The 23,908-nt window shown below is 43.5% G+C and overlaps 1 protein-coding gene across 4 annotated transcripts in view; it reads left to right on the top strand.

The window, feature by feature from the left end:
• Nucleotides 1–23,908, top strand: part of KCTD1 (potassium channel tetramerization domain containing 1) — a 215,225-nt gene that overhangs the window by 154,254 nt on the left and 37,063 nt on the right. For 3 of the 4 annotated variants that reach the window (XM_027525575.1, XM_027525576.1, XM_027525573.1), the window contains exon 2: nucleotides 9,309–9,487. In XM_027525575.1, the coding sequence (XP_027381376.1) occupies nucleotides 9,309–9,487 (179 nt within the window). Of the gene's footprint in view, nucleotides 1–7,839; nucleotides 7,998–9,308; nucleotides 9,488–23,908 lie in introns of those variants that run through there. The other variant, XM_027525574.1, reaches the window with a different exon arrangement.

The raw sequence follows: 23,908 nt of genomic DNA on the forward strand, positions 1-23,908 counted from the left end.
ATCCTATTTTTTTTTAATTAAAAAATTTTTTTCTTGATGTAGACCATTATTTTTGAAGTCTTTATAGACTCTGTTACAATTTTGCTTCTGTTTTATGTTTTGGTGTTTCTGCTGTGAGGCCTTTGGGATCTTAGCTCGCGGACCAGGGATGGAACCTACAGCCCCTGCATTGGAAGGCAAAGTCCTAACCACTGGACTACCAGTGATTAGAACTGGTGAATAGAACACTATTAGTGTTATTCACTATTAGTGAATAGAACACTGTTCTGTTCTTCTTTATCTGTACCCCATTATGTAATAGTTTATCAGTGTAAAATGCTGTCTTTCTCATCTATGAATCTTTACTCATCAACTGCTTTAAACGTTCTCTGTATGTCTTGCTGGATCCATAGACATCTCTGTACATGGAGTGTATGGATGTATTAAATTTCATTTTTCATGTGCAGAAGGAAAGAATTCCTTCTGCAGAAATTCCTCTGTCTTTTCTCTGTGCAACATCCTGTATTGTAAGCCATCACCAACATTTTACCCTCTGCTGGCTTTACCTCTCTGTAGAGTGGGAAGATTCATCCTGTCTTAGAGATGAGAAAGCTGGAACCCCGTAGGTTTGGTAACTTCTCCAAGATGACCTAAAGACTGAGCCTGAACTCAAACCAGGTCTTCAGATTCCAAAAACCAGGCTTCATTCTCCTGCACACTTGAGATGGTCTGTTTTGGTTTATTTTTTCCAGCTATGTAAAGTTTTCAAAATTGTTTTACCTTAAAAAGAAGGTTTTTTTAAAATCATATTTGTGCAGAAGTTTTTCTTCATTTTATTATATATTTTACAATCTAAGTTAATGTGGGGCTTGATCTGGGGATGAATTAATTTGGAGTGATTTTTGTATAGGCTAGAAAACCAATGACCACACTTGTTATGAATCTCTGAGTCAGGAGTAAGCAGGTTCTGTGAGTTTGAAGGGAGTACCTGTGAATAAAATGAATGGAAGATCTGATATCAAATTTGGATGCTCTGAAGACTTTTTAGCCTACTTCTCCACTGACTTCAGAGATTGACAGAAACAGTCTTCAATTTTGAAATATTGCTCGGGCCTGTTTTTTTTTGTTTGTTTTTTTGTTTAACCTATGTGAAATTTTAAGAAGCGATTTATTTCTCTCTCTCTCCAGTGTCACTCTGCTATTAAAGTTTGACACATAGTAGGAGCTCAGTCAGGCTTCCCTGGTGGCTCAGATGGTAAAGACTCTGCCTGCAGCCTAAGAGACCAGAGTTCAACCCCTGGGCGGGGAAGATCCTCAGGAGAAGGCACTGGCTACCCACTCAAGAACCCAGTCAATATTACTTGAATGAAGAAACGATGAGGGCCCTTACAAAATATGCTGGTTTTATGGTTGCGAGTCTCAGCACACAACTTAGGGGATGTTTCTCTATAAGAACCTTTACTGTGAGTCCAGCAAGATGGTGTCAGTTTTAAACTAACCCTCCCAAGGCAACACCGGATTTCTACCTTAGGAAGCAAGATCCTTGTCTAAGACACTTTGATTATAAGCTGCATGGCCAAAATGGTTGGCTGAGTATCAGAAAACAGAATTAATCAGAACATCCCACTCTCCATGCATTCCATATAATTGAGATGCTACTTGGGTACATGTGAGAGTACGGGTGATATAAATACATGTATTTTTAAACCCAGGCTGAATTTTGTGGGAAAAGTTAGGGTTTGTGTTAAATTCCATCACTGCTCTATTGCATGTATCAAATAATATAGGTAAATACTTTACTATTGACATGCTTTTCTGGAAGTATTCCTGAGAAGCGTGTTTCTTTTCCCAGTGAAAGAGATAATATAGTCCAGCCTGATAGTGGAACGTGACATGAGGCAGGGGCATACGTTCTTAACAAATAAAGTCATTAAAACTTTCAGTTTAAACTTCACCTCATTTGTTCCAGGCGGTGCCCCTGGGGCTCCTGTTTGAACAGCACACAGCAAGGTTAGATCTAGGAGGCACATTTTTCATTAGCTTCTTTTGAAAGATGCCTGCAGTCAAATCCCTTGAAGGACTCTCCTCGCCCAGAATCATTGCTGCTCTGTTGGGTAGGTGAGATGGATGATTAAGGTACAAGGAAGCCGCAGACTGAAAGCAGCTGAGAAATGGAAATTTTAAAGATAAACCGATCAACATGCCTGAAAAATCTATATAGGATAGAAATGAGGGGATGGAGAATTAGAAATAGAATTTCAGGCACCATTTCATGTCCAGGTATTAGAGTCAGATTTGGGGAATCGGATGCGAGGAAATAAGAAGTGTCTTTTTGGCTTTTAAAAGAAGTATTTCACAGTAATTTAAATGACTATTTGGACAGAAAAGTGTTTGGATTGGAGGAGTTTCTTCCGAGATTATTTTCTGGTTTATTTTCTTTTTAAGTAGAACTTAAAAGTCAAGTGAATAAATCTTAGGTGCACGTATGTATGGGCTTCCAATGTGGCTCAGCCAGCAGTTAAAGAATCCACCTGCCAATGCAGGAGATTCGGGTTCAGTCGCTGGGTTGGGAAGATCCCCTGGAGAAGGAAATGGCAACCCACACTAGTATTCTTGCCTGGAGAAGCCTCATGGACAGAGGAGCTTGGCGGGCTACAGTCCATGGGGTCTCAAAGAGTCGGACACGACTGAACACACACACATGCGCATACGTATGTATATAACTGTTTAACTTCCCAGATCAAGATTCAGGACTTTTTTAGCTCTCCAGAAGATTCATTCTTATCCCCTCCTAGCCAGCCACCCGCCCTGCCAAAAAGAAGGTGGCCAGTGTTCTGAGCTCTGTCATCACAGATTCCTTTTGCTGCCTGTAACATCTTGGGAACGGAGTCATTCAGGATGTGCTTTTATGTCTCAGCTGCTTCTCTGAGACCCAGAGATGTAGTATGTGCAGCATCCTTACTGCGTGGTTACTCATCTCTTTAATTTTCATAAAATCAGTAAAGAAGGCAGAAGTACAGTTAGAAGGGGAGACAGAAATGAATGTGTTGGAAAGGATGGGGTCATAAACCATTTGTATTCACTTTAAAATGCCCCTGCTTCTCCCTGAGTGATTAAAGGTCAAGTTTATCATGATTTGGGCCTCCATATATCAAGAAAAATTCAAACAAGGTTTACTGCGCTGTCCTGTCCAACGTGACAGCCACTAGTCACACTTAACCTTAGAGTTAGTTGCTCATTTGTGTCCGACTTTTGTGACCCCTTGGACTGCAGCCCACCAGGCTCCTCTGTCCGTGGAATTCTCCAGACAAGAATACTGGAGTGGGTTGCCTCCAGTGTTGCCTCCAACACTTGACCTACCTACATTACATTAAACTAGTTAAAATGCATTAAAATTACAAATATGGTTCCTAAGTCGCACTAGCCACATTTCAGGTCCTCGAATGGCCACACGTGGCCACCCTACTAAATGGTGCAGGTATGGAACATTGTCTCCATTCTTGCAGAAAGTTCTGTTAGACAGCTGCTTAGAAAACTGGCTATGAGTTTCCTTCCTCCTCTTCTTCCCCATTTTCCCATCATAATAATATTCTGGTGGGTTTATTTATATTTTCATTGTAAATTGACATTTAATTCTGTGGTCCTCAGACCATCATCTTCAAGCTTCCATTTCCTGCACTTTCCCTCCGTACTTGGAAAGAAAACAAGTAGGAGAATTCTCACAGTGTACTGAAATTTTGCTGTGAATTAATTTCTAGAATGTACCGTGTGGTCTCCTTCCTGCATCCCACAGTGAGTTGACTTCTCACCTATCAGATTTCAGCTTAGACTGTCTCCAGGGAGTCTTCCCCACCACTCCTCCCAGCCCCCAAGCCTGGATTACATGTCCTCGTAGTTAAAACTGCCACAGTAACCTGGCTTCCCCCTGCCTATTGTACTTGATTGTTTCCTGTCTCCTCTCTCCCACTGAACCAGCTTGCTGAGGCCAGGGACCAGCCTGTCCTGTCCCCCGGGGTATGTGCATCCTTAGGGACACTGCCTGAGACTGTGGAAGGAGGGAACAGTGGGCTACACGAGGAGGGGGCCATAACCGAGTAACTTAACATTAGGATGGGGTTCCGTCCACCAGCCCACCACCCGGGTGAGGAGTCTGTTCCAGAGGAGGAATGATCAGAAACACCACCATTCTGTCTGGCCACTTTCCAAATACACCTCAGTGCCCTGAGCTGTTTCTCCAGCAGCGATGTTGGCACATTCAAAACACTTGTGCGCTCTTCTGGTTAAAGTTCATGGTTTTCATCTCATCGGAAGTGATGTTGAAAGACACACACAAACTAATGAGATGATGCTGGGAAAGTGATTAAAGATGGGAAAGTGGAGCTGAAGCATGGTGATAATAGGATAGAAAGTTTTGCCATGTCTGTCTGCAAGCAGCTGTTCTGGGCATCACAGACCAAGTCTCACCAACCCAAATGACCCCATGGGGAGGTGGCTGTATCCAGGAAAGGTAGGAAGCAGGGTAGGTAACAGAAGTCCCAGCTCAGTCTAGCTTTAAAGATGAATTTATCTTCCCGAGTATCAGGAAACATAGAGATTGGAGGCTCAGAGTCGGTGGATCCAGTGTCTCAACAGTGCCAGGGAGGATCCAGCTCAGCCAGCCTGGGTGTTGGCTTCATCCTTAGGCTGGTAGGGAAGTAGCTGCTGCTGGCAGGTGCAGACATCCTATCTGAGACCTCAGTGTCCAGTTAAAGAAGAGAGAGCGCCAGTTCTGGTTACTGGAGAGGGGAGGAGGTAGCCACGGCTGAGTCAACTGAAACACCTGGAATCAGTGCAACAGATCTGAGTGTCTCCTACAAGCGCTAAGACCACCTAGCCCCAAACACGCCCTCCTATCCCGAGCCTGTGGATTTAAAAAGTCCTTTTAGCCTGCACCAATGTGGAAAATACTGAGTGAAAACCCTTTATTCCATTAGCTAATAGCAGTTAATACCTTAGAAATGATCTAACTAAGGGGACAAATGCAGAACACAGAAAACTCCCAGGATGAGAAGACAGAGCCTCAGAGAAGAGCTAGAAGGGCTCACCAAAGACGAATTGTAACCCTTCAAGTCTTACTGGAACCAACAGGAACCCTACTGTATCAGATCAGATCAGATCAGATCAGTCGCTCAGTCATGTCCGACTCTTTGCGACCCCATGAATCATAGCACGCCAGGCCTCCCTGTCCATCACCAACTCCCAGAGTTCACTCAGACTCACGTCCATCGAGTCAGTGATGCCATCCAGCCATCTCATCCTCTGTCGTCCCCTTCTCCTCCTGCCCCCAATCCCTCCCAGCATCAGAGTCTTTTCCAATGAGTCAACTCTTCACATGAGGTGGCCAAAGTGCTGGAGTTTCAGCTTTAGCATCATTCCTTCCAAAGAAATCCCAGGGCTGATCTCCTTCAGAATGGACTGGTTGGATCTCCTTGCAGTCCAAGGGACTCTCAAGAGTCTTTTCCAACACCACAGTTCAAAAACATCAATTCTTCGGCGCTCAGCCTTCTTCACAGTCCAACTCTCACATCCATACATGACCACAGGAAAAACCATAGCCTTGACTAGACGAACCTTTGTTGGCAAAGTAATGTCTCTGCTTTTGAATATGCTATCTAGGTTGGTCATAACTTTCCTTCCAAGGAGTAAGTGTCTTTTAATTTCATGGCTGCAATCACCATCTGCAGTGATTTTGGAGCCCAAAAAAATAAAGTCTGATACTGTTTCCACTGTTTCCCCATCTATTTCCCATGAAGTGATGGGATTGGATGCTATGATCTTAGTTTTCTGAATGTTGAGCTTTAAGCCCACTTTTTCACTCTCCACTTTCACTTTCATAAAGAGGCTTTTTAGTTCCTCTTCACTTTCTGCCATAAAGGTGGTGTCATCTGCATATCTGAGGTTATTGATATTTCTCCCGGCAATCTTGATTCCAGCTTGTGTTTCTTCCAGTCTAGCGTTTCTCATGATGTACTCTGCATATAAGTTAACCTACTGTATAGCACAGGAAATTAGACTCAATATTTTGTAATAGCCTATAAGGGAAAAGAATCTGAAAAGATAGATGCGTGAGTGTGTGTGTGCACATTTGTGTGCTCAGTCGTGTCCGACTCTTTGTGACCCCATAAACTGTAGCCTGCCAGGCGCCTCTGTCCATGAAATTCTCCAGGCAAAAATTATGGAATGGGTTGCCATTTCCTTCTCCAAGGGATATTCCAGACCCAGGAATCAAACTGGTGTCTCCTACGGCTCGTGCATTGGCAGGCAGATTCTTTATCACTGTGGCACCTGAGAAGACCAGATATATATACATATACATATATATATGTGTGTGTGTGTGTGTATGTGAAATGAAAGTGTTAGTTGGTCAGTCGTATCCGAATTTTTGTGACCCCATGGACTATAACCTGCTAGGCTTCTCTGTCCATGGGGATTCTTCAGGCAGAAACACTGGAGTTGGTATCCATTCCCTTCTCTAGGGGATCTTCCAGACCCAGGGATAGAACCTAGGTCTCCAGCATTGCAGGGAGATTCTTTACCGTCGGAGCCACCAGGGAAGCTGTATAGATATAGAGATAGATATTATAGCTGAATCATTTTGCTGTGCCCATGAAACTAACACAGCATTGTTACATCTACTATATTTCAGTTAAAAAAACGGGGATGGGGGGAGACTTCTTTGATGGTCCAGTGGCTAAGAGTCTGTGCTCCCAATGCAGGGGCACAGGTTTGATCCTCAGTCAGGAAACTAGGAGAAGGGGATGACGGAGGACAAGATGGTTGAATGTCATCACCCACTCAATGGACATGAGTTTGAGCATGTCTGGGAGGTGGTGAAGGACAGGGAATTCTGGCGTGCTGCAGTCACAAAGTCACAGGGTTGCAAAGAGTCGGACACAACTGAGCGACTAAGGGAACTAGATCCTGAAGCCGCCACAGAGAGAGAAGATCCTGTGTGCCACAAGATCTGGCAGAGACAAATCAATTAAAAAAAAAAAAGTCTTACTAATCTGCCTGAGCCCACCCATTAGGAAACTTTGACCTAAAGGGTTAATCCCCCACCTCCCATCCTCCCCCCACAAGGAAACACTGGTTTAATTTTAAATTTAGCAATATCCATACATATATGATTTCCAGTGTACATGGTATATATTCTGAGAAATCTGGATTCCTTCAACCGATCAGTTACGCTTTCTTTTTTCCTCCTTCTCCGTAGACCTGGCAGTGTTAGAGCTGTGCTGAGTGAGGTCACAGTCTAACTACAGTATTAACCCTGCAAATCTGTTCATTTTCACCCCAGCACCCTGAGGCAGGGTATAGAATGTGTCCAATTGAAAAACTATTACAGACGCTACAGTGCTGTGATGGACTGAATTGTAACAGAGACTAGGGTGTGTGTGTGTGTGTGTGTGTGTGTGTGTGTCTTTAGCCAAGAAATCATTTTCTAAAAGCAAGTCAGGTAGTACGTAGTTCTTAAAAGTGGATTATATTATTGTACTTTTATGATTGTACTTTTAAAGGAAAAAACGCATTTTCTGACACCCAGATTTTAAAATGCTGTTGACTATTTCAGCCTTCACTGCTTTACATTTCCTACTGACGTGTGTCCTTGTTTTTTTAGTTCTTTTCCCCATCCAGTACCTCTTTCACTTTTCTCTCTGTGTTGCAATCATCCCTTGTGTTTTTTAATATCTATTTTGCATTGTTAAAAATATACAGGAACATGCAAAGAATAACACGGTGACCGTCTACAAACCCACTTCCCCCAGTTGAAGAAATAAAGCATGAACCCTTTCTATGACTGTTCCTGGGCTCTGTTTAATTCAGCATGGAGAAAAGCACCACACAGATGGTCAACATTTTGAGTAAAAGCTCAGTCACCACCCCATTCACAGTGGATGCGGAGTTTCAGAAGAAACGTGCATTCCCAGTCTTGCCTGGACATGTGGTTAATGCTAACTAGTCCAACAGTTGTGCCCCAGGTAACTCCTGAAGCTGTTTTGTATCATAAAATCTAGGATGTTTTGCAAATTTATATTTCATCATGCTGGGCTTTATGCACAAAAACTAGATGATTTCCCATTTGTAATCTCCATCAAAGGCATTTCTCAAAATCCCTTTATTATGCCTTATCACTGACTCTGCCGCACGTTATTTGCAAACAATCTCTGGCTAAACTGTAAATCTACAAGCACCCTCGTGGCGATCGCCTGGCAGAATTCAGACATAAGTGCTGTTTGAGCTTTTTCCTAATTGTAGATTCTAAATGTTTGACCCTCTTCTTTGAGTGCCAGAGACCTGACTTGACTTGTCTGTGGTTTGGGCTCTAATTTGAAAGCGATTGACCATGTTTGGATGGTGTTTGAAATATTTGTATTGTATCCACGGAAAGGATGGCAGGTTTTATTTTCTCAAGAGTACAATTTCTTCAGCACGTTCTTGTGCCATCGTGTGATGTCCTCCTTCTGCTTTGTTTGCTTCCAGGATATCTTTGCCTGTGGGGCAGCACATTGCGCCCGGCCATGTGCCTCAGCCCCATCTTGGAAAATGATCTCTACTACAAGCTCAGCACGCACAAGAGCGGCTGGCTCATGGCTCCCAAGCACGTACCTGACCACTGGAGGGGACACGCTTTTCAAAGTGTGCCCAGTTCCATAGTCTTCTAGTGAGAGAAGCAGGAACCCAGTGGGTAGATGGGGGTTATTTTTTTGTTTGTTTCATCTGTTGACTGATGAATTTCTGGTACCTGTTTACAAGCTTGCTTTGAGTGTGTGAACTGATGGTTAGACCAGTCATGCCCCCTTTTTCCTGATTTGGAAGAAACCATTCTGCAGAACCCAAGTGCTAAAAGTCTGTATTTATCCCCAGCCCATAGCAATAAGGTAGTTTTCCAAGAGAAGGATAAAGCATATGTATTTTATCTGGATGGAGACCGTTTCAAGTATTGATTATCTTTTCATTTGTAATGAATAGTAGTTCTCCACAAGCCATTAACCAGTTGTTAAATGCAAGAATTCATTAGTAAAATAAGCCATCACAGTGCATGGTTCTATGTGAAATGAACATTAGTTCAGCTCCTTGATTCTGAGCATTGGAAGTTTTCCTTTTCTTTGTCATGTATCTCGGAGTTTTTTCACATGCGTGATAGTAAAAGTGAGAGCTTGTTGATTTTCCAGAATTTATTAGTGAACAAATATCAGCGCTAGTCACTGGCTTATTCTGTAGGAGGTATGCATTTCCTTTCTCTCCACTGAATAAAGCAAACATGTCTAAACTTGCTTTTCTCTCTGTAGGACAGTCGGCCCAATATGTCAAGACCTCTGATCACTAGATCTCCTGCATCTCCACTGAACAATCAAGGCATTCCTACTCCAGCACAGCTCACAAAATCCAACGCACCCGTCCACATTGACGTGGGCGGCCACATGTACACCAGCAGCCTGGCCACCCTCACCAAATACCCCGAGTCAAGGTAATCCGAAAGTGCGTGTATTTGATGAGCTAACTGTTCTTCCTTTGACCAGCTTTGCAGCGTGGCCTCACTGCGGCCAGGAGTAGAACGTAAAGGCATCACGCACCTGCGTGCTTCCCCCGCTCCAACCCCTGCCCCAGACGCTGCCCTGGGACACGAACGTAAATCTGTGAGTCAGGGTTTGATCCAGAGCTTAGCCGAGTACGCATGAGAGTGTCACCGAGGATGGAGTTCTGCGATATTTCACTCCTCTGAGATCTTCACATTTCTTAGCATAGTAAACAAAGGATGGTAATGTCTCCCCCTGACCTTTCTTCTGTCCTCTTCTGCTAAAACACACTTTCTTATCAAGTCTTAGAATTTTATAAGGGATCACTTGGCCCTCCAACTTGTGAACTGGAAAAAAATCGAGACTCTTATCAGTAGGGCAGTATATTTAGAACAGCTGGCAAAAGTCCAGAAAGATAGTCTCGCTTGAAAAAAAATGAAGGGCAGTGGAACTGTAAGAGCTCAAGGCAGATAAGCAAATATAAAAAGGATGTGAAGGGGGGAGGCTGTTCTACAGACAGGCTGTGTATACCACTCTGAGGAGAGCTCCCCTCCTAAGTCCCCGTCCACTCATTTCTAAAGGAGTTCCAAGGAAACAATTTACTTTGCACCCCCGGACCCCACTGCCCCCCCCACCCCAGCACATCTGGATCTGGGGGCTGTGGCAGAACCTATTAGGGAGTTTATCTTAGGCGGTTAGGCTGTTGAGTAGAGAAAGAGGCATGAGCTCACATGGGCTGATGTCAGGATAAAGAGTTTTCCCTACTTGTTTCTGCTCAAATGAAATGGAAACAGAGCACTTGGGCTTCAGAAGAGCACTCATTGCATTTTTTGAGCACCTCCTATAATGTGACAGGTATCAGGTAACTTACAGCCTAAGGAGAGAGCACTGATGAAATCACTGTCATAACTGCACGAAGACTGCTCTTGTGGTTTTTGTTAATCTCACTTCACTATCTGATAATTTTATAAAGGAATATGCATGTGTGCCAAGTCGTTTCAGTCGTGTCTGACTCTTTGTGACCTTATGGACTGCAGCCCACCAGGCTCCTCTGTCCATGGGATTCTCCAGGCAAGAATACTGGAGTGAGTTGCCATGCCCTCCTCCAGGAGATCTTACTGGCCCAGGGATCTAACCTGTGTATCTTGTGTCTCCTGCGCTGTAGGTGGATTACCACTGAGCCGTCAGAGAAGCCCCAGTAGGATAATATGCTAATGCTAAGTCACTTCAGTCGTGTCCGATTCTGTGCAACCCCATAGACAGCAGCCCACCAGGCTCCCCCGTCCCTGGGATTCTCTAGGCAAGAACACTGGAGTGGGTAGGATAATATATTGAGTCATAAATAATAATTGAGTTAAATAAAATATATCAAATTGATTTCACCTGTTCCTTTTTACTCTTAATGTGGCTACCAGAAAGTACAAAATTACATGTGTGTCTCGCTCTTTATTACTGTCGGACAGCACTGAACTATATATACAGAGATTTAAAAAGCATATACATAATTAAACCTCTCCCTCTCCCAACCTCCTGATACTTAACATATATCATAAATTGAATATCTCTTTCTCCAACTTAATAAGAGAAGATACAGTGTTCATCTTTTTTTCTCAATCTTTCTCTGTGCTTCCTTGTCACATACAGTGAGCTGTGGTATCCAGAGAGCAACATCAGAAATAATTTGTGGTTCATTATTCCCAGGTTTGAATCTTGACACTCCCATTTAATAGTTATCTGGACCTAGGTAGGTTCAATTTCTAAGCGCCTATGTTCTATCTTGTGAAATAGACGCAAATATGTATTCTTCCACGGTTATTGGGAGGATTATACGTGATTACAGAAAGCACGCCATGGCCCTGTGCCCAACACATAGTATTGCCTTTATACTTAATCCTCTGCCAAACCCAGCAATTGTTTCTTCTCAAACTGCCTTCCAAATTCCAAATATATCCCATTCCTTCATTTCCTAGACCACAGTAACAGCCTCACTTCTGGATTCTTGCCTGGATTCTTACAGGCTCAAAGGCCTCCTTGCTTGCATCTTCTGGTCCTTTATCTTTAATGTTGTAGAACTGCTGAGCCATTCCAAGGAGATGTTTTTAACCATATGTCCAGACTTTTGGAAACAAGCCTTACAAGTAGCTTCTGTTTCTGTTGCTTACACCTAAAGCAGATGACACTGGTCAGAAGACAATGGTGTGGATGTTGAATTGGTCACCGTGTGTTGCTTTGCTTCCCCTTGGATTTGGGGCAGAGGGACTTGGAAAGCAATTAAATGGTCATTTCAAAGCAGCAGTCAGTTTAATGGGATCAATCCCAGGAGATGCTAGTGGTAAAGAATCTGCCTGCCAATGCTAGAGATGTAAAAGACTCGGGTTCGATCCCTGGGTTGGGAAGATCCCCTAGAGGAGGAAATGGTAACCCACTCCAGTATTCCTGCGTGGGAAATCCCATGGACAGAGGAGCCTGGAGGGTTACAGTCCATGGGGTTACAAAGAGTCATACATGACTGAACTTCGGAACACAAAACCACAACTTTTAGTAGCCAGAGATATAGGGAAGAAATAGTCCTTCATGTTTTTTTCCATAGCTGTCAGATACTCCTTCCAAATTCTAGGAAAATCTCACCATATCATCAATGTTTGGGGGATACATTTTAGGATATTAGGTTGGCCGTGGCCATGGAATGACAAATAATAATTCCAAGCCAAGTTCTCTAGATTCTAGGGTGTCTTGAACCCTTCTCAGCCTGTGGGACCTTTCCCAGCCCCCTGGTTCCTCTTTTATCCATCTTTTCCTTGGTGTAGCCCAGAGGGGAAGGGGTTTTTCCTTGGTTTTCTTTTCAAGGATTTCAAGAGGAGACCTGTAGTATAAAAGTACAATGCTGTTTGTAACAAGTGATCTTAAAAGATATGATGTCTTTCTGTAAATCAAAGGTCCTGCAAGAGTCTTTACTTCATTTTGAAATATCGTAGGTGATTTTTTATTCTATTTCTATTTACTGTCTTCTAGACTAAAGATTACCGTTAAAACAGTGGTCCCCAACCTTTTTGGCACCAAGGACGGGTATCATGGAAAATAATTTTAACACAGACCGGGATGGGGAGGTTTTGGGGTGATTCAAGCACATTACATGTATTCTGCACTTTATTTCTATTATTGTTACATCTGCTCCACTTCAGATCATCAGGCATTAGATTCCACAGGTTTGGGACCCCTGCTTTAGAACATTGTCCCCAGAAAGTGGTAAATTGGACACAGGTAAACGTTAGAAGCACCTGGGAAGCATTAAAAGACCATGTGAGACCCCAGACAATGAAACAAGAACCTCTGCAATTTTCCTGAGCGATCCTGATTTTCACCATACAGCTCTATATGGTCCCTCCAAGTGAATATAGGTCTTTTACTCAATGAATATTTTGATATTTTGTGCTATATCATAATGGCCATTCCACCATTGAAAATACATCTCCATCTTCATTTCTTTAATTAGCAAGGTTCCCTGAGGTACGAACTGATGTGCCCTATTTTTTTTTTTTGGTTTACAAACCCTAAGTAAGGATTCAGTAAGCGAGTTGACTTCTACATTTTACAACAAGGTTAATTACTCACATTGTTATTCACTTTTATTATCAGGTGGGTTTTAGCTAACAGGACTGGACATAAGGGTTCAAATTAACTGTAGTACTGCATATATCTATGATGTGGTGTGTCTTTACCAGTGTTTCATGTAAGATGCAAAACAGGTCTTTGGAGGTGTTTATGAGACAGAGGCTGATCCATACCACCTCAGTGATGATCACTGTTCCGTTTCAGGGGAACTTTGCACGTGTCATTTCAGTTGTATCTGACTCTTTGTGACCCTATAGACTGTAGCCCACCAGGCTCCTCTGTCCGTGGGATTCTCCAGGCAAGAATACTGGCGTGGGTTGCCTAAGCCTTCCTCCAGGGATCCTCCAACCCCAGGGATCGAATCTGAATCTCCTGCGATTCCTGCACTGCAGGTGGATTCTTTATTGTCTGAGCCACCTGGGAAGCCCTCATAGGAGCCTGCTGCTAAGTCGTTTCAGTCATGTCCGACTCTGTGCAACCACATAGACGGCAGCCCACCAGGCTCCCCCGTCCCTGGGATTCTCCAGGCAAGAACACTGGAGTGGGTTGCCATTTCCTTCTCCAATGCATGAAAGTGAAAAGTGAAAGTGAAGTCGCTCAGTCATGTCCGACTCTTAGCGACCCCATGGACTGCAGCCTACCAGGCTCCTCCGTCCATGGGATTTTCCAGGCAAGAGTACTGGAGTGGGGTACCATTGCCTTCTCCGCTCATGGGAGCCTACAAGTCTCCAATTCTGGCTGCTTTTGGAATTGGAATCACCAGGAAAACCACCCAGTTTGGATCTGTAATAATTTTACATCAAATAAGTGGAACCAAAAACTAAAAAGTGTCAAGAAAAAATATTATCAGCATTAAAATATTTTAAATAGATATACAAGGAGTTTGTTAGCTTGATTTCTAAGTTGTAAATATCTAGACAAATGGGAGGTGAACCTCACTTATAATCTTGCCTTGTGCCCTGCACAGTTTAAGAACAGACCTGATTATATCTAACGCAAAAATCCAAGGTCCCCACTAACATCATTGGGAACAAAAATCTAGGTATCTAATTTGTCCTAAGTAATATTGGTAACAAATTACATAGCCTTTTTAAAACCTCCTAATGCACTCATCTCACACAGTAGTAAAGTAATGCTCAAAATTCTCCAAGCCAGGCTTCAGCAATACATGAACTGTGAACTTCCAGATGTTCAAGCTGGTTTTAGAAAAGGCAGAGGAACCAGAGATCAAATTGCCAACATCCGCTGGATCATGGAAAAAGCAAGAGAGTTCCAGAAAAACATCAATTTCTGCTTTATTGACTATGCCAAAGCCTTTGACTGTGTAGATCACAATAAACTGGAAAATTCTGAAAGAGATAGGAATACCAGACCACCTGACCTGCCTCTTGAGAAACCTGTATGCAGATCAGGAAGCAACAGTTAGAACTGGACATGGAACAACAGACTGGTTCCAAATACGAAAAGGAGTACGTCAAGACTGTATATTGTCATCCTGCTTATTTAACCTCTATGCAGAGTACATCATGAGAAACGCTGGGTTGGATGAAGCACAAGCTGGAATCAAGATTGCCGGGAGAAATATCAATAAGCTCAGATATGCAGATGACACCACCCTTATGGCAGAAAGTGAAGAGGAACTAAAAAGCCTCTTGATGAAAGTGAAAGAGAAGAGTGAAAAAGTTGGCTTAAAGCTCAACATTCAGAAAACTAAGATCATGGCATTGGGTCCCATCACTTCATGGGAAATAGATAGGGAAACAGTGGAAACAGTGTCAGACTTTTTTTTTCTGGGCTCCAAAATCACTGCAGATGGTTACTGCAGCCATGAAATTAAAAGATGCTTACTCCTTGGAAGGAAAGTTATGACCAATCTAGATAGCATATTGAAAAGCAGAGACATTACGTTGTCAACAAAGGTCCGTCTAGTCAAGGCTATGGTTTTTCCAGTGATCATGTATGGATGTGAGAGTTGGACTGTGAAGAATTGATGCTTTTCAACTGTGGTGTTGGAGAAGACTCTTGAGAGTCCCTTGGACTACAAGGAGATCTAACCAGTCCATCCTAAAGGAAATCAGCCCTGGGTGTTCATTGGAAGGCCTGATGCTGAAGCTGAACTCCAATATTTTGTCCACCTCATGTGAAGGGTTGACTCATTGGAAAAGACTCTGATGCTGGGAGGGATTGGGGGCAGGAGGAGAATGGGACGACAGAGCATGAGGTGGCTAGATGGCATCCGACTCAATGCACGTGAGTTTGAGTGAACTCCGGGAGTTGGTGATGGACAGGGAGGCCTGGCGTGCTGTGATTCATGGGGTCGCAAAGAGTTGGACACGACTGAGCGACTGAACTGAACTGAACTGAATGTTGACACTGAAATATCTACCTAGCCACTAAATAAATGTCCTAGGCAAGAATATTGGAGTGGGTTGCCATTTCCTTTCCCAGGGGATCTTCCTGGCCCAGGGATCAAACCCAGGTCTCCTGCATTGCAGGCAGATTCTTTACCATCTGAGCCACCCGGGAAGCCCATGCTTTAAAACAGTAGTCCTCAATCTTTTTATCACCAAGGACCAATTCTATGGAAGACAATTTTTCCATGAACTGTGCCAGGGATGGGGGATGATGGTTTCAAGATGATTCAAACACATTACATTTATTGTGCACTTTATTTCTATGTTACATCAGCTCTATCTCAGATCATCAGGCATTAGATCCTAGAGGCTAGAGATCCCTGCTTTAAAAGAAAACGTAAATCTGAGTTCAGAGTTAGGTCTATTTCAGCCTTAATGGTCACCTTGATCAAAAATAATATTAACAGCAGTTGTTATATTGATGGCTATTCTGATGTGGACTTCTTAAAACCAGGAAGTGGGTTGATACAACTGATTAAGCAAACCTATCGGGTGGCAGTGAGGCAATGCCTAGCTAAAAGAGCTGCTAACCTGGAAGTGAAAGACAAGATCTCATGTTACAGTCCCCTGAGCCATCCTATCTGTGTGCTTCACAGAGCTTTTATATCTTTTAAACCAAGTATATGAGTTAACTCCCACATAAGATTATGCTGAATTGGTCTCTTCTGAATAGCAGCAGAGTTACTAAGCACACTGGCATATGTAGCTAATTGCAAAACCCAAGAGACTCAGCTTTCAGCCTTGCAGTCAACACCCATGGCCACCCAAGGGGTGTGTGTATCTGGTGCTTTAGGATGGCAGTGCTAGGCATGTGTGCCTTGCCAGCAGAGAGCCGGCTCTGGCAGGCTTCACCCCCAACGTGCTGGCCATTCCACGGCACTTTACCTGGAGCTGCACTGAAGGGAGGGCTTCCCGGTAACTTGGATTCAACCCCTTGGTTGGGAAGATCCCCTGGAGAAGGAAGTGGCGACCCACTCCAGTATTCTTGCCTGGAGAATCCCATGGACAGAGGAGCCTGGTGGGCTACTGTCCATGGGGTGGCAAAGAGTCGGACACGACTGAGAGACTAAAACAACAACGGCAGCACTGAAGGGAAAGCTGGGCGTGTGCAACATTAAGAGGTTGGTCCGCAGTTTCAGGACAATTGCATTCTCACGGTGTGGATTTCCAGGTAACTTCTGCGTGCCGGGCTCGGGAGTTTTCTGTAATCCTGTGTCAGGGCTGGGGGTTCTGCGATCTGACTGTGACGTCAACAGTTCCAGTTCACACTGTGGTCCCTAGACACACACAGTGGGTCCCCAGGTGTCATCTCACAGGCTCACACTTTAGGATCTCAACAAAAATGCCCCCAAATTAATGTACCCTGTTTCGCAAACTGTTCCCTAAACATTCATTTGGGATTGCTGCATGGCACTGAATATAACTCAGGTGGTAAAGAATCTGCCTGCAGTATGGGAGACCGAGATTCGATCCCTGGATGGGGAAGATCCCCTGAAGAAGGGAAAGGCTACCCACTAATTCCACGGACTATATATAGTCCATGGGGTTGCAAAGAGTCAGACACGGCTGAGTGACTCTCACTTCACTTCAAATGGAAAGAGACAGCTGCTGGGGAAATGCCTGTGGACCTTCACACAGTGAGGACAGTCTACTGGTGAGCAGTTCTGATTGGCTGATCTTTACAAAAAACTAAAAGAAGGGACTTCCCCAGTGGTCCAGAGGTTGAGAATCCTCCTTGCAATGCAGCAGACTTGGGTCTGATCCCTGGTCGGGGAACTAGGATCCTGCCTGCCTTGGAGAAAAAACCCTCATACTGAGGCAACTGTTGAGACCATGTGCAGCAGCTAAGACCTGATACAGTAAAAAAATAAATAAATATACTTAAAAAAAGAAATTAGTTTATGCGGTGACTCAAAAGGAGGAAAAGCACCTGGCCAATGAACAATGGAAAGTCTCTCCAGGATAATAAGGGAAATTTTTCTTCTTCTCTGTTTCTTCTTTTCATCTTACAATATTGCTTTTCCAAAATTGCTCCTCAGTTATATAGGCAAAGAGTAAATAAAACCAGCTTCAAAAGACTATTTGTTTTTTGTTTGTTTTTCAAAAACGATGAAGCTGGATTTTCTGTTTAAGGCTGAAAAGCCAGCTTCAGTATCTTAGACTAGCAGATTCAGCCAAGTTGCTCTGCCGCTGGGAGCAACATAGGCCTGAGTTTTAAAGTAATCTAGCTCATCAAGTCTTACCTTAGAGCATTATCCGAAGAAAAGTGCAGCCAAATTACAGGCACTGGCCTGTAGTTTTCCCTGTCATATTCTTTTATTCATTCCACAGATTTATTCTGTGTTGTCTATCAACTGTGGCATACACTAGCCAACAAAAGTCCTTGCTCTCTTGTTTACATGGGAGTGGGGTGGAAGACAGACAATAAACAAGTACACAATCAAATAACATTTGAGGTGGTATAAGCGAAGTAGGAAGAGAAATAAAACAGGTAAGTAGCCTTGGGATGTAGTTTGCTTCCTATGCTAAGTCTGCAGATAATTTTATTCTGGTGTCTCTTTCTTCAGGATACATCTTTATTTGTTCATCTACATTTTTCAAGACAAAAATCTAGGTCACATTTCAGGGTCGATGCAGAAGCAGGTCATTGTGACTTTGGTATCACAGATCACCTTTGATCTGTGATCAACAGCCTGTCCTTTTTTTTTTTTTAAGTTTAAGTAATTAATTTTATTTTTTGCTTATTAATTTCTTTGGCTGCACTAAGTCTTTGCTGTTGCACACAGGCCTTCTCTAGCTGCAGTGAGCAGGGGCTGCGCTCTAGCTGTGGTGCACGGGCATCTCATCATGGTGTCTTCTCTTGCTGCGAAGCACCGGCTCTAGGGCTCCAGGGCTTCAGTAGTTGTGGCACTCGGGCTTAGCTGCCCTGTGGCATGTGGAATCTCCCTGGACCAGGGATCAAAGCCCTGTCCCCTGCATTACCAGGCAGATTCTTTACCACTGGGCCACCGGGGGAGTCCCAGTGGCCTGTTCTGCGTTCTGTGATTCAACTCCTATTATATAATATGTGGCAGATACACACGTTCACCCTTCATCTCAGCGGGGGATGTTCAGGGTCATGTCTATTGTCTGGGCCGTGGGTACGGAACAGCTCCAGCCCCGTCCATCATGTCCTGATTACCTCGCTAGTTATATTAACCATAATGCTGTTTCTGGTACATTTTCTATATTTTTGCATCTGGTGGTGACTGAAGTTTTATTTGGTATTAACCGAAGTAGAGAGTTAACAGATGTTCAAAATAAACGTGGGCAGAAGGCCCTTGCAGGCAAATAATAACAAGGCTGGGATCCCTTAGCCCAATCCTTAGACACAGGAGAAGCGCCGGAGCCTTTGATGACAGAGCAGTGACCATGGGCGGGGAGTAACACCGGGTGTTTAGAGTGAAACAGCTCAGGACAGGACTGTAAGCCCCATCTCAATTTTTAATAACTTCTCACTTGCCAAGCACTCAGCCTCGACTTAGATAGAAACCTCCTCGGAAAGCTCCTTCTAACTTAGGTCTCACCCTTGAATCCTTGGTACCTAGTATCAGGCGAGCCACAGTGGACATTCAAGAGTTTGCTTAATATGTGAATTAATTATTGGGTAAAATACTGTACCCAGCAGCCAGAGCTTCAAAACAGTGAAGGTTGAATAATCAAGTGAAGCTTTTCAAAATAGAAAATTACATTTAAAGCTGGCCTGGGTTCATCGCCTCCACCATTCCATGTGCCACCATAACATTATAGGAGGGCCTGTTATTGACCTCATTTAACAGATAAGAACACACAGCTCCACAAGGCTCAGCAATGCGTTCACCCTTATTCAGCAAATGGGGAAAGACCAGGATTCCAGCTCCCTCTGGCTCCAGGACCTTGGTTTTTTATTCTTTTATTTATTAATTTATTTACTTTTGCTGACAAAGCAAGGAAAGGGCGCCCGGGCGGAGAGCAGGGAGGGTAAGGGAACCCAGAAGAACAGCTCTGTCACATGGCTTGCAGTCTCGGGTTTTATGGTGGTGGGATTAGTTTCCCGGCTGTCTTTTATTCTTTTAAAGTCATGCGCTGAAGAATTGATGATTTTGAATTGTGGTGCTGGAGAAGACTCTTGAGAGTCCCTTTGGACTGCAAGGAGTTCAAACCAGACAATTCTAAAGGAAATCTACCCTGAATGTTCATTGGAAGGACTGATGCTGGAGCTCCAATACTTTGGCCACCTGTTGCAAAGAGCTGACTTGCTGGAAAAGACCCAAGACCCAGGCTGAAAAAGCCTGGCGTGCTGTAGTCCATGGGGTCACAAAGATTTGGACATGACTTAGCGACTGAATAACAATAACAACACAACAGAGCCGTGCTTCTCAACCTTAGTGGCATGTTAGAATCAGCTGAGACCTGAAAAAGAAAACCTGGTCCTGCCCACAAAGATTTTGATTGCATTGGCCTTGAGCAGGGCCTGGGCATGGGATTTGCTAATGCTTCCCACCTTCAGCCACGCAGTCCATCTTTCTACCTTCTGGAACTGTGTTCTAAAGGTGGGCTTTGGCCAAGGGAGCAGATCATCTACAATATCTCAAGCTCCTTTATTTTCAAGTGGCCTTCACCCAGCATTAGCTGGGGCATGTGGGACCCCTGGGTGCCAGAGCTCCCATGTGGGTCTCCTGCCGTGAGCTTGTGGCCCAGGGTTGTCCAAATACCATGCCATCCATTTCTATGTGTCATGACTTGAAGAAGCCTGAAAAGCACCACCTTAGATGGGATAGTGGGATAAATGAGTCTTGTTCTTCCTTGCCACTGGGTTTCAGGAGACTTTTATTTTCCATTTCCCATGTCCAGCATACACACCCTTCCCATAGCAAGGGGCAAAGTTGGCCTTGGACCAGTGACCGTGCCACCTGCTGATGGCTGCTGGGTTGCACATGTGAAGAGAAATCCATTAGGAAAACTTTTAGGAATCAGCTTTGGCACTGGCATGCTGTGCCCAGGGGGAGGAATGGTCTAGGGGATGCCAGGACACGTAAGGCTGCTCATCAGGTTAGGGGTCTCTATGCCCACTGATGCATTACTCACCACCTCTCTGCTGGGCTCCTCCTTGTCTGTTAAAGCAGTGAAGCCGAGTGCAAGATGCTATAGACTATCTCACATTCACACCCCTGTGCAAAACACACGTGCATGCACCCATCAGAAACATCATTTTCAAGATTTTTAAAATGTGTTTCTAAAACATGCCCCCTAAGCTTATGCTTCAGGTTTTAAGCCAAATAATAGGTCTACCAGTAGTCTTCAGCAACTTGTACTGTGCCTGGCAATGCTGGGTAAGTATTTGTTGAATGATTTTTGTTTTGTTGAGTGGCATGAGTTTTGCTTTGACCTGGAGCAGCTTAACCACCTCAGGGCTGCTTCAGCTCAACCACCTTTTGAATCATCAGATGCTATGGTGATGTCAGATCTTAACGGCAGGCCTAGTCCAATCTGGGAAGCAAAGATTAACACCCCAGTCTCTCCAAAGCAGAGCCTAGAAAGGGATTTTCTAGTCTAATTACCCTGAATCGAAAAAGTAAGGAGAAGGGAATCCATGAGTCTGGTCGTAACCCAGACACCCATGAACCAGATGAACAGAAGGGTAACACCTGCCTTCAGAATGTTTTCCTCCCACTGATAACTTCCTCCCTGAACCTCTCAGATCAGGATCATCTCCAGATGCTTGGGGTAAAAATGATGCAGGTTCCTCCACTCTGCCCATGTGTATCCCAGGATGTGAGGGAAATGAGCAGTTTCCATTGACATCCAGGTGATCCACCTACATCTCAGAGTTTGGGCCCCAGATCTGCAGAGGACTGTAAAACACGAACGTATCCACCTGCAGCCTGGTGGAAATGGTGGTGGCGTGGCCAGGGACACGTGGTTAGTGCGATGCTTTTCTTGTTGAGTCTTTCTTGATTCTCAGCACTTGGGACTATAATACAGACTGTGCTCATTTTGATCTGTCACAATGAATAATGTCATTGAGCAACACCAATGTCGTTTTTGCTGTGTGTTTATAATCATATTTTCATATTTCCTGAAGAAAGTACTTTTACAATAAACTATATATTCTATTTACTTACTTGAAAAAAGTTAATTTGTAGGTATTTCACAGAAGAGTCCATTCATCTCATCCAAGGTTAACCTGTGAAAAATATGCTCTGCTTTACTGTGTTCTTGAGAACAATTCCATTAAAAGGGCTTAAAATTACCAACGTTAATTTTACACAACCCAGCTCACAAATCTCCCACAACTTTGGTTCCCCAAACCCTTTAGTTTCTGTTGGTTACATAATTCTGATTCTGCTTGAGTGCTTCGAGAGCTTTTTCATGGCAAAGGAGAACGAACATTAATTTTAGGTGAATTTCCAAAAGACAGACTACATTTTGGCTCTGTAGGGAGCTTTGTGAGTAGAATATTACACCCCACCGTGGCTTGGGTCTACCATATTGGTCTTGATACCATCTTCCCAAATTGCTGTGGTCTACAGAGAGTTGAAAACTCTCTCTATCTCCCTGTATCAGAACACAGCAAGGTGTGTATGCTATATGTATTCTTGGCTGGAATAAACAATGTATAAGTCATTCTGAAGTTGAAGGCTCTTTTTTTATGAAGCCAATGCAGAAACTAAACTTTTCCTCCCTTCCAAAGAGAAGCATTTATTCAAAACAAAAGCACATGGTGTTACAATTTGCATGTAAACTCTGAGGACTTAAAAACAAAAACAGTTTTGAAAGTCACAGTGAAGGATCCCTGATGGGTCCGCTGTACACCCACATGTCCTCGGCCGAAGCCTGAGCTGTGGTGCTAGATGTGTCCGTTTCATGTCTGGCAGCTCTTTCTATTATTGATATATAAATAACCGAAATTAAAATGCCACTTCTTTGCATTAGAAATGCAGGATTCATTGTCTCAAATCGATGAATTATCAATACTCTGCTTCCAAATGGTAACTCTCGAGGTGCCTGGAGACAGAAAGTTGTGACAATCTGTCTCCAAAGCAGCAAGCTGAAGTAGGTACATAGGCTTTACGCGTGGCTTCCGATTGTGCCCAGGGTGGTCCTTTTGGGAGGATGAAGGATGTGAGAGGTGGCGGGGGGTGGGAAGTGAGCTGTGCTCTTACGGGCATATGCTTTTCCTGTGGTCTTATTCCCAAGGCAGACACCTAAGGGTTCTAACTGGGTGGCAATTCTGTTTGCCAAAAAAAAAATAAAAAAATAAAAAATTTGGTCCCACAGATGTAACAGGGTTTTGCTGGACTGTCTGAATCTAATCAAGACACAGTCAGTAGAAAGGACACCATCACTTGGATAACGTTCTCCTGCTGCCTCGTAGACGCCATGTTTGCTTAGTAATGACCTCACTGTGTGTCTTTTTTGGTGGTAATGATTATTTTTCCTCCTGTGCAACTTCTCTTATTGTGTTCCCCATATTCAGAAGATAAATGACAACTGTGCACATCAGCTAACCGCCACTTTCAAACAGTGGCCTACCTCGCCCGGCTCAGAGGGCTTCGTAACTAGAGGTGAATCTCAACTCGCCCAAACCTGTTTCAGTGATTTGAACCAAACGTGCTTCAGAGCTCCCACCCTGCCTTGTGAGGGCTTGGCTAGGCCCCGGCCACCCCTCCGAAAACTGACTTTAAAAAAAACACAGCTTAGGAGGCCCTGAGGGCTTCAGACCTTACCTCAGAAATGAAACTTCTAGTCTTGAAGTAGTACAAAACAGTCAGTGTCAAAGAAAAAAAGGATTTTTTTTTCCCTTTTATTCACTGTGAAATAATACTTATTCATTTAGCCTAGTGACAATAAAAGATTTCAAAGGCAAATACAGACTACTTAAAAGGTAAAGAAATTTTATAATCTGTTATAAAAAGCAGATCACTAATACAACATTGTAAATCAACTATACTTCAATAAAAAAGGGAAAAAATCAGATCAATAGTCCAAGAAAACTATCCTCTTGACAGAGAGAAAACCAAATTCTAACTTTGTACCACCTTATTTATTAAAATGTGTTCCGGGGACAGAGCTGGGTGGAGGTGGGGGTGGGGTGGCCACACACAAAAAATAAAACAACAACAAAAAAAATAAAATAAAATGTGTTCCAATCTTAACCAGTTCTGACAACATATAAAGCTCCTTTATCAAGGGTTTTTTTTTTTTTTCCATAAAACTTCTACAGATTCTCTTCACCTTCAGGTTTCTTCCTTTTGTCATTTTCTCTTTTTTTAACCTCCTGGGGAAAAAAAAAGGAAGCATATACATTTAAGTGTATCTTGCTAA

Source organism: Bos indicus x Bos taurus, chromosome 24, assembly GCF_003369695.1.
Source record: "Bos indicus x Bos taurus breed Angus x Brahman F1 hybrid chromosome 24, Bos_hybrid_MaternalHap_v2.0, whole genome shotgun sequence".
NCBI classification, from domain to species: Eukaryota; Metazoa; Chordata; class Mammalia; order Artiodactyla; family Bovidae; genus Bos; species Bos indicus x Bos taurus.